This window comes from Ixodes scapularis, unplaced genomic scaffold (assembly GCF_016920785.2).
Source record: "Ixodes scapularis isolate PalLabHiFi unplaced genomic scaffold, ASM1692078v2 PGA_scaffold11__112_contigs__length_91849675, whole genome shotgun sequence".
In the NCBI taxonomy this organism is placed as follows: Eukaryota; Metazoa; Arthropoda; class Arachnida; order Ixodida; family Ixodidae; genus Ixodes; species Ixodes scapularis.
This window is the reverse complement of record NW_024609837.1, coordinates 68,644,706-68,655,125: the sequence shown is the minus strand read 5'-3', so window position 1 is coordinate 68,655,125 and position 10,420 is coordinate 68,644,706. Positions and strand designations below refer to the sequence as shown.

General features: G+C 45.9%; 1 protein-coding gene across 1 annotated transcript; it reads left to right on the top strand.

Moving 5' to 3' along the window:
* Nucleotides 1-322: 322 nt before the first annotated feature.
* LOC121835090 (protein ALP1-like) lies at nt 323-6,704 on the top strand. The gene is made up of 4 exons (XM_042289026.1): nt 323-388; nt 1,093-1,194; nt 4,051-4,180; nt 5,850-6,704. Exons 1-4 carry the CDS (start codon nt 333-335, stop codon nt 6,702-6,704), a joined length of 1,143 nt encoding a protein of 380 aa, XP_042144960.1. The 5' UTR covers nt 323-332.
* Nucleotides 6,705-10,420: the final 3,716 nt, after the last annotated feature.

The window sequence follows — 10,420 nt, the reverse complement described above, 5'->3', positions numbered from 1 at the left end:
CCACTAGCAATCGACATAGTCAGGCAACACTGGATGATGCTACGGTGCTCGCTTCTCGTCCCAACATGGCTGCTCCGGCGAGTAGCTCACCCCTGGCCCCGATCCCGCCGGACTGGCCCGATTCCGGCAGCAGTGATGTGCTGCGGACACTGTTCCTGCAGTGTGTTGATGCATATGTAGCGGAGTCAGGGAACGACGTGGACTGGCTACTTGTGGCACGAGCGTCCGCAGCGATGCGCCTGCGTTCCCGACGGAGGGAGCCACGCGAGTGGATTCGCTTTCTGCTCCGGTCCCGGGCAACGCACGGTGAATTTCACCAGCTTGTCCGGGACATGCGCCTCGACGACGGAAGCGACTTCTTCCGATACTTCCGCATGACGCCGCAAAGGTGGGTACTTAACTCTCCTTGAACATAAACAGCCACAAAAAAGATACGTTTGGATGTTTGATCGTCTCGGTGGCTCTGAGGCAAAGGGCCGCACTTTGCTTATGATTCGCCAGTTGGCGGGTTCGAATTCCGCCCGCGGTGCCCGCTGTGTAATCGAGAAAGAAAGTGCTCGAAATTGTTTCATGACTGGGGCGTGCCATGTAATCTACAGTAAAATAGTTTGTCGTTGGGCGAGTTGGTGAACGTGCGCTCGTGTTTGTTTCTCTCTCTTGCGTCCGTCTTTTTTTTGCGCAAAACCATGTATCCAAACATGTAATCTAATTCGTTGATTTGGTTCGTAAAACACCCGAGTTTTACCTTTTTCGACCATGTGCAATTACTTCACTATGGCTGGGTTACGTTCATGTAACCAGTTTTTCTTCGATCACTTTTGAAGAAAAGATTGAGAAAAAAACAACATTGGCAGGTCATTTTTGGTCACTTTCAGTAGACTCCTGTCAGCTGTGTTCGACAAATTCTAAAGTGCACAAGTTTGTCTGCTTTGATTTCATTGTACCGAGAGGACAAGACCAAATTACAAAATAGTGTTTTACAGGCTGTTCCTGCAATTGTTAATTTCAGTGGCTCACTTCTTAAGAGTAGCTGCCCACAGTATTGAACAAATTGCTTTTGAGTACGAACATTAATAACCACTTTGTCTACAGATTTGACCACCTGCTCTCCTTGGTGGGGCCTCTTCTGCAGAAAAAGGCGACTTTCTTCAGGGAGCCCATAAGCCCTGCAGAACGTTTGTCGTTCACAATCCGGTAAGTTGAAGAACCTCTCAAATAACCTTGCCATAAGCCAACTTAAAAAAGTGTACATGTATGGGAATTCCGAGGCAGTCCTATTTATTTAGCCAAAGTAAAGCAGCTATTATACATCCTATATCTCTCGCAGCATTCCAGTGCATATACATGCCTTGCACTTACGTCATTAAAATTGCATGCTGGAGGGCCGTCGCCATTATGCTGTACCAAATCGTCATCGCTGCATAGGAAGTTCCCTGCAGTTGCCGTCAGTTTGCCTCGCTGAGCGAAGGTTTTGCTACGTAGAATGGTTGCATGTGGTTATTAATTGTGCAAACAGGACTAAGAGCAACAAGCGTCGTGATCGTAACACCGTCAGGGATGCGAGATTTTTTAAACTATCGAAGGTGATCTTCGCTCAGTGTCGGCGGACACAGGAACTGTCATAGAAGCGAAGGAGCATGTGGTTTGCGAAGATTAACAGGGCCGACTTGGTCACAAACGGGAACACACAGGTGTGCAGCGAGCACTTTGTTACAGATAAGAAATGCTTCTTGTCGTTCTCCGTTTTCAGGACGCGTTCACCCGGTTGCTGTCGCAAGAATGTAAAACTCGGCGCAGCATTGTCTGCTGCGCCGAGTTTCGCGAACGTGAGTGCGTCAGCGAATGGCGTTTTTTCTTTGTTTTACAGGACCTCCTTCTAAGTTGTTCGATGACACGAATCCTGACTGGGCGCCGAGTTTGAAGCTCGGTTACACGGACGAAGGAGATTGCTCAGCCTCGAGTCGCAGTGCTCGAGGCTCAGCGAGTTACGTTAGGGAAAAAGGCGGTGTGGAATGTCGTGTCCACGCCGATGTGAAGTTCGTAGGGATCCTCGCCTTCGCAAAGTTCCAACTTCTTCGCTTATCTCGCTCTCGTAGGCCCAACGAGCTCGTCGAAGTAATCTCCGCAGAGCGGCAACATCCGGTCCTCCGGCGACGGCATATTTAGCCCGTAGGCGCTGGTAAAAATAGATTAAAACTTTTTGTTTATAAATTGTGCGAAAAACAACAAACACACACACAAAAAAAAAAAAAAAACTCTATGCTCTCAAACTGCGTAAACACGTCACGGTCGGGCGAAACACGCCGTCGACTACGCTTTGTAGGTTCTCCGGTCCCCCGGTGGTACGGAGCAATTGCGATGAGGGCGGGGCATCGCGGCGTGACGTCAGGCGCAAGGCATGTATAAGCGCTCTGGGTATGCCTTCATGACATTCAGTTATCCACGGTCTGTGTACTGAAGTGACTAATCGCTACCTCGCTGACTCCGAGGCAAAGCACCGGCTATGGATGCCCAGGTGACGGGTTCGTATCTTAGTTCAGGTGCCCGTAATCTGACAGAGGCTTATTGCGGAGAGGGTGCCGTGTAATTGAGCTTTCGGTTGAACGTCAAAAGATCCCCAGGTGGTCCAAATTAATCCTCAGTGCTCTGCTGGGGCGTGCCAGGTGCCCGTCGTTGGTGTGACACGTAAAACCCCGAGACTTTTTTTTTAAGTGACTAATGCCATGCAAAATGCCTGACAAAGAGAGAAAAGACACAAGGAAGTGAGGGAAAGGAGGAGACGAGGGCGTGCAGGGACTTCAAAACGCAGAGCTCTCATTGAAACGATTAGTGGGTAGACTGAAAGCTAGCAACCGTTGTCTGCACTGCACTCATCAAACACGTTCGAACGCCGTTGGCTTTCGCATTCGAACACACGAGTGCAGTGGAGATAAACGCGGCCTTTGTATCCGCTGCAGTGTCGAACGCGTGAAAACGTGGAACGCAGGCGTCTGGTGTTTGGCTCTTGCATTCGAAAGGGTTCGACTAGTGCAGTGGAGACAAGGGCAGCCTTTGTCTCCACTGCACTCGTCGAGCGCTTTAAAAGGTGGAACGCAAGCGTCTGGCATTTTGCTGTCACATTCGAGTGGGTTCGATGAGTGCAATAAGACAATGGCTGCTAGCTCTCGGCAACCCACTAATCGTTCCAATCAGCGCTTGGCGTGCAAGGCCATCTTGAAACTTTTCCGTGAGGAGACTCCTAGTGTGGGGGATCAGTGGCCGAATGTGTTAATGCACCATGACTCCAAGCAGGTAGAGCAAAAGGTCCATGCTGAGGGATCCAGGGAGCCTGGCCTAAATCCCCATGCCTACCCGTTTCAATTTGAATGAGCATCGCATTGGTGTTTGCTCGTGTCACCACTGCACGGTGTATGTTACGGCTAGCATTTATACTACACTGGCTTAATTCATTTGCAATATAAAAAAGGTTCCATGTTTTCAGAGTTCTTGTTTTTCAAATTGGGGGTGTATTTTTGGGGTTTATTGTCCCCACGGATTGGTTGTTTTTCAACGACAATGTTGAATAAATATGCACGCAACCCGAATACTTGAAAACTTCCAAGGACCAAAATTGAAGGAAATGGAATAAGGTCTGTGGTTCCTGAGAAAGAAGCAGGCAGTTTACTAATAGCCCTCTTCTGGATCAGCACAAAATAAAGCTGTACATAATAAGTTTGTTCCCGTGAAGCTTGGGCTCTTGTAATTCAAGGACAGCTCGAAATCAGTTTTTCAGTTTTCCCAGATTTTGACAAAACTGACTTGGGTTTATTTTTCTAGGTTTTATTGGTATTTACTGAAAGCATGGAACCCTGATTGTAACCTACTGTCATCAGATTTCAAAGGTAGAACATCCTTTAACTGTCTACATACAAACATCTCATTTACATTATTTTGAGCCCCACTCATCTTTTATATCACTCTTTTTGTTCTCTGTTGCTCCAAGCATTGACTGTTTCTGTTGCTTGTCTAATAGCCCATGTATCATTGTGACCCACAACTTTAACATTTTAGGTGCCTGGTTCATGGGTCTTCTCAGCAGCTGGCATCCATGTGCTACAGGATCGGACGATCGACAGCAAGCAACATCCTACGGGAGACGTGCTGGGCACTGCACCATGTACTGGACCCATTGTACCGCCCGGTGAGTATGTCAGTGTTGCTGTTATGTCCGGACCTAACGTCACACAGCGTCGGCTCATTCAGTTCAGTTTCCAGCCGAGGCGGGCTGTTCATCCATGTAGAACATAACCGCACTTTGCTGATGAGTGTGCAGGCTGCTCCGAAGTCAACCTTGAAATTCAAGCACCTGTTGTCAACTGATACGTCCGCTGTGAAGTTCAGCACATTGGTAGTATTTGCACGGTGTTCAGCTCGTACAGTGTTGACGTAGCCAGTGAGGGAGGGTGCATGACAATTGTGGCACACTTGTCTGCACCTGGTGCTGTTATAGATAGATGCTGTGATTTATGTGCGAATGTTTCGTATCCTTCCGCTTCTTGATGCATGCCTTGACAATGTGTCTGCATTTCTTGCAATAGTTGCAACATGCTGCCTGAAATTTGTAAGTGTCTGGAGTGTGCTGCGCATTGCATCGCCAGCAGTGCTGAGCGTTCTAATATAGTTCGTCTGGTTATTTGAGCGATCCTGGTTCTGCATTTTGTAGCCACTTGTACTTCGTTGTGCACTTCCTTGAATTCAGCTTGCCTCTTTTTCTAGCCTTCCCGCGGCATTCTCTGCTCGCAGGGCAAAGTTGTAGCCAAGTACGAGCTGCCATTACTGCCCTATTTTTGTTTCCCAGAAATGCTGACCACTGGCACTTTTGATGACAAGGAGCGAACCCACAAAAAGCCTCCATTAGTGACAGAAGCACAATGGTGTTTATGCTCCATCGTACAAGTTATGTGCTGCACTACACTTCCTCCACCCCTAAGCTGGCAGTATGGTGGGAGCTACATGCTTGCCAGAAAAATCAACCGCCACCCTTTCGTCTTCTGACCGCTATTTCTGCTCGTAGCCACAGAAGGGAGCATGATCATGTGACAAAAGGTAGACACACGACTAGTAGATTGAGCAGGTAGCTTCTAGTGCCTGGTCAACTTAGGAGTTAAAGAAGTAAATCAAAGACACAGGCTAGGTTTTGCTAATTAACCATTTATACAGAAACTTCAATTCCCTGTGCAGCAAAAGCCCTATCTTAAGCCAATATCTCATGGCTGTGATCTTAATGCTTCACAAAACTCTTGAAGATGCAACAAACACAGACAACAACCTCTTGCGCAACCACAGTGATGAAGTGAAGTGAATAAAATAAGGAAGGTAAAGTGAAAGACAGTTATGACTGCATCTCTTTACCAGAAATTAATGCCGTGGCTTGTGCTGTTTATGAATACTTTGGATTTGACGTTCTCTCTGTAAAGCGTACACTCCCTGTAAACTCTCAACTGCAAATAATTGCGACCAATGCAACATTACGGCTGTTTCCCAAATCCAACTCGAATGGATCCGAGTTACTGCAGCAGATCATGTCACTGGACAAGACAGATAAAGAAACGCTGGACGCGTTTAGGTTTTCAAACACCAGGTACAGAACCTTTACCCTACAGTGAGATTGAGTCAATTTGGGAACACGGACTATGAGTGCTGTGCTAGGATCACTTGAAAAAACATCTTAGTATTCATGGCACTTATGCCTTCTTACAAAAAGAAACTGTAAATGGTGTAACATATGACACTTCTGGATTTGAGGTGTTTGGTATGTCTTGGTGGTGTTTGTGTGATTCTGGCTAAGACTTGGTCAACTGTTGTTCTAGGCCCCCGACACTGCCCAGTGGGAGCGGACCGCAGCAGAGTTTGGCAGGCTGTGGAACTTCCCAAACTGTGTCGGAGCCCTGGATGGCAAGCACGTGGCCATCCAGGCCCCGTCCGGTGCGGGCTCCGACACCTTCAACTACAAGGGGTTCCACAGCACTGTACTCATGGCCAGCTGCGATGCCACTTACAAGTTCACTCTCGTAGATGTTGGGCAGCCGGGGCGGTTTAGTGACGGGGGAGTGTTCAGAGAGTCTGAAATGGGGCGGTCTATGCTGTCGGGGGAACTTGGTCTCCCGCCAGCTGGGCTCCTACCCCAAAAAGAAACCAAGCTGCCTTTTGTATTCGTGGGCGATGAGGCGTTCCCCCTGCTCCCTAACCTCATGCGCCCTTTTCCCAGGAGAGAACTGCAGTTACTCTCTCGAGTGTTTAACTACAGACTCTCCAGGGCAAGGAGGATCATTGAGAATGCCTTTGGCATCTTGGTGGCGAGGTGGCGCATTTTCAGACAACCAATCCAGGCTTCTGAGGAAACCCTGGAGGCCGTTGTCTGGGCATGCGTCGACTTGCACAACTACTTGAGGGTGTGTGATGAGAGTGAGCAGGGACATCGCCGCTACTGCCCTCAAAACTACGCTGACCACGAGAACCCTTTGGGCGGCGTGGTGAGCGGAGGCTGGAGAGCTGATGTAAATGATGGCACTGCCCTGTCAGATGTAGGTTGCATCAGCTCGACTGTGCCTGGCGACAGGGCTAAGGCGGTGAGGGACGCCTTCAGCAGGTACTTCTGCTCTCTCACTGGTGAAGTGCCTTGGCAGTACAATGTAGTGTTCAGGGGCTCAGCACCCAATGCTTAAAGGGACAATGCAACAATTTTAGGTTCGAAAGAATTTGCAGTTTTTAATTTTTACACTACCTTACCACGAGGTATAGAGAAACCACCTCATTCTTGTGAAATATCGCAATTCCATTGTGTATTAGCAAATAAAAAAACAAGGAACGTTTTGCTATTTACAGCTGCAAGTGGCGGCCATGGGAGCTATGGCATGACACCAACCTTGGTGCATTGTAATAACTTGGCAAGATGTGCTACTATGTGCTCAATATCTAATGCTATCTTTCATAAATATTGTCGTTTCAACATGAGTAAATGTCTACAAATCCTCATATCATTGAAAAAACGGCACTATATTCAGTTCTATATCACTTTTTTATTTTTATTTTAAACAAACTTACATGCAGAAGCAAAATTGGTTTTCAGCTCCTTTGCTCCACACAGGACAGGGAACAACTACCACAGTTATTTGACCGAATTCCAAAAATTGTTGCACAGCCCCTTTCACTCTATCGGTAACATTCCCCCATCTTTTAAACATTGTAAATTGAATACATATAGGGTTCTTGCACTTGATGCCATTATAGTTGGAAATCCTAGCGGCATATTAAGGGCCACTCCGCTTCATACTTGTTTTTGAAAAACCAATGCAGTCCTCTTCAGTATCACCTAGGAAGACCACACGTCAAATATTACAACGTAGTTCTCTAAATGTTCTTTAAAGGGTGCGGCAAACTTTGCAACTCGCCAAGTTGCCGAAATTGGCTGACTCGAGCGGGCGAATTGAGGCGCAACCAACAGCGCAGTCAAGGCTACAGCGTGGGCGTAGCCACCTTTGAGCTAAACGTCATCACCATTGCCCCCAGTTTTTACTTCTCCGGGCAAGCGTAATGTGTAATGTCAGCAACGTTCCTTCTTAGCGCTAAGCGGTGTCTGCATGATTGGCGTAATGCGCCTGCGCAACACGTTTCTTGGGAGCCGTCTTGTCGCCTCGCCGTTACCGCCATCTCCCGCGTCGCAACCGCCCTCGTCGTCTCCCTGTTTGTGATTATTGTCTCGCAATTTAGTCCACACTACAGCCACTACGTGTGCAGACTTATGCCGTAGTTGGGCAGACGTCACTGAATGCTGTAGACACCAAAACTTGGTGAAGATTGTGGTGCAGACGACACTTGCGCCTGGCACACGCCCGCCCCGATTCCAATCCTGCCCGTTGTCGTGTAGAGGATCACGTGACATGTTGTACCATGTGATAGGCATGTTCTTGGCGGCCCGAGGCCAATGTTGCCAAACGGAGCCGAGGTTTCAGTTTCAATTTTTGCTCGTGTTTAAAATGGGACTTAAAAATATATATTCCATTTTTCGCAAAGCAAATGATGTAGTGTTTTTTACTAGGGCTTTTTAATGCGAAATCACTCATCATGTCAAAGTATTTGAAATCGAGCGGAGTTGCCCTTTAAAAAAAAACTATGAAGTCTAATGTTAATAAGCCGTCTGCGGTATTGCACATTGTACCATTTTCCCTATTCATTTTTAATGTAAGCGATTCTTTGCTAACGTCATCCTAACTCCCAGACTAACTTTTTTTTTTTTTTTTTTTTTCTGAGCTGCCTCAGTGGGCTTGACGGTGACTGCAGAAGCCATTTCAGTGAGCAAAACCAGTCTTGAGGCTTGTCTTAGGTTTGAGTGAAGACCGGTATGTATAAAAATTGAGCACCAGCGACTTGTGCGGCTGGCACAGTCAATTATGACGCAAAGAACTAGCGTTCTGGAAAACAGTGCCTTTGCACATAAAAAGGCATAAAACAAAAGCAGACGAAAGTGAGCATGGATTCCAACAAGATTTCAAGCCAGGAATATTCTTTCATCATGGTCTCGTGCAGGGACCCTAAGAAAATCTTAGTGACACTAAAAAAAATGTATGTTGGTTGTATTTCCCCATTTCAAATTTGTTGGATGCTTTCTCTCCTCTTGCCTGTAATGCAATTTTTTTAATTGTGTAAACATAACAAAACCAAACTTTTTTTTCTCTTTACTTTGGGAGGCAGGCACTTGTCAAGCAAGAAACTAATTGTTCTTCTGTTTTCTCTCCAAATGAATTAAATTGTGATTTCCTTCCTGTGACTTGGAATCCATTCTACAATTGCAGTGTGTCCATTTTTGATAGCCTCTTGAATTGAGCAGTCTGGATCGGTGAAGGATCACGGAATGTTTTGTTCAGTTTACACTTAAATTTAAGGGTAACTCTGGTTAATTACGAAGATTTTCAGTCAATGGTTGATTAGATGTCAAACCTTATCTCACAACTGCTCCTCATTGAAATATTTTCATGCAATCTTCGTTCGAAGTTTACCACAAACCTACCCTAAGCCGTGAACTCGGATGATGCAGAAGTAACAATGCCTGCCTGCGGTAGGCATTGTTACTTTTGCATCATTACAGGCATGGTTTACCACTACAAACTGCAACGTTTTATGGGTGGCAGGCCGCTGTGCAAGGGTGCGTGTTTTCTGCTCTATCTGCAGTCAGTTACATCCGACGATGCTTGATGGACTGTCTTGGCAACTGCGTTTTGATCAGGAGGCTTGGTCAGAGAACTGATATTTTTCTATGTTGGTGTGGTGTTACCTTTTTCCACGTGTGCAAATAAAAATTTAAGAAAACGAATAACTGACTTGTTCAAACTGTTTTTATTTGAGGAATATCCCAGGTTTCCCAATTAGCAATGTATGTGTCATCTCTTAACACAGACCCCTTTATTATGAGAACACTTTGGGAGACAAACTGGGTAAATACATGCATTTTTGTCTCATTATTATGAATAACTCACACTATGGACATTTTGCTTTGGGAATGAAGGTGTGCATTAACGAGACATCACTAAATCGCACGACTTGAAGTAAACAAATGTCATAAGTCGTAGCACTAATTCATTATTTTGACGTCTCCAACTTGGGACTTCAAATCGAAAGTAGCCGGGGAAAATGTCACCTTGCTTGCAATAGACGTTGCAGTTCAACACACCTTTCTGGCCACAAATGTCCACTGCTGCTTTTATGACCTTTTTAAGTTATGGGGAATGCAAAGAAACTCAAAATACAACTCAAGTATCAGCCAGCACATGACATTTGCTTGGTTGTGGAAAACATTACAGAATGCTCTCGCGTTCTGTAATGTTTTGGATTTGATTCTCGTGTCACAAAATTTGCAGTCAATTGCATGACACTTGCTGTAGGAAGATGCATGTCTCTCGTACAACCACAATGCAGATTGCTATATGGTAATTTTTTAATCGGTGTGTTGGAACCTCGGTTGTTTGTTTGCACCAGTCAATGTCAAGGAGGCAATGTTTGCAATTGCAACAATTTATTGAACATCACTATCATTTCGTAAGCAACCTACATTCATTATGCAAGTTATACACAAACCAAAAATAAAATCTAGGTTAAACAGCAAACCCAGATGCAAAGCGAGACTTTGCGACGATTTGAAGATGCGCTCGCACGGTGTGGAAGCCTAGAGGCACAAAAATTGTTCAAAACTCTCAGTGCTTTGTACTTTACATTTGTTATGTAGTTCACGCACTTACTTTTGCTATGTGCAGCCAATATGAAAGAATATCTAGCTCGTTTTTGTTGGGCATTCAAAACTTTAAGTGAGACACGTGCCGAAATGACATGCAAGAGTTGAGAACATTGTCACCAGACGTGTGATGTCTGAAAGGGTCAAATGTCGTGC

Bases quoted from the DNA above. Each gene is read 5' to 3' on its own strand.
- LOC121835090 (XM_042289026.1), top strand. From the start codon at position 333: ATGCGCCTCGACGACGGAAGCGACTTCTTCCGATACTTCCGCATGACG. The intron at 389-1,092 runs GTGGGTACTTAA...CTTTGTCTACAG, and splicing joins TTCCGCATGACGCCGCAAAG to ATTTGACCACCTGCTCTCCT. The intron at 1,195-4,050 runs GTAAGTTGAAGA...TTAACATTTTAG, and splicing joins CGTTTGTCGTTCACAATCCG to GTGCCTGGTTCATGGGTCTT.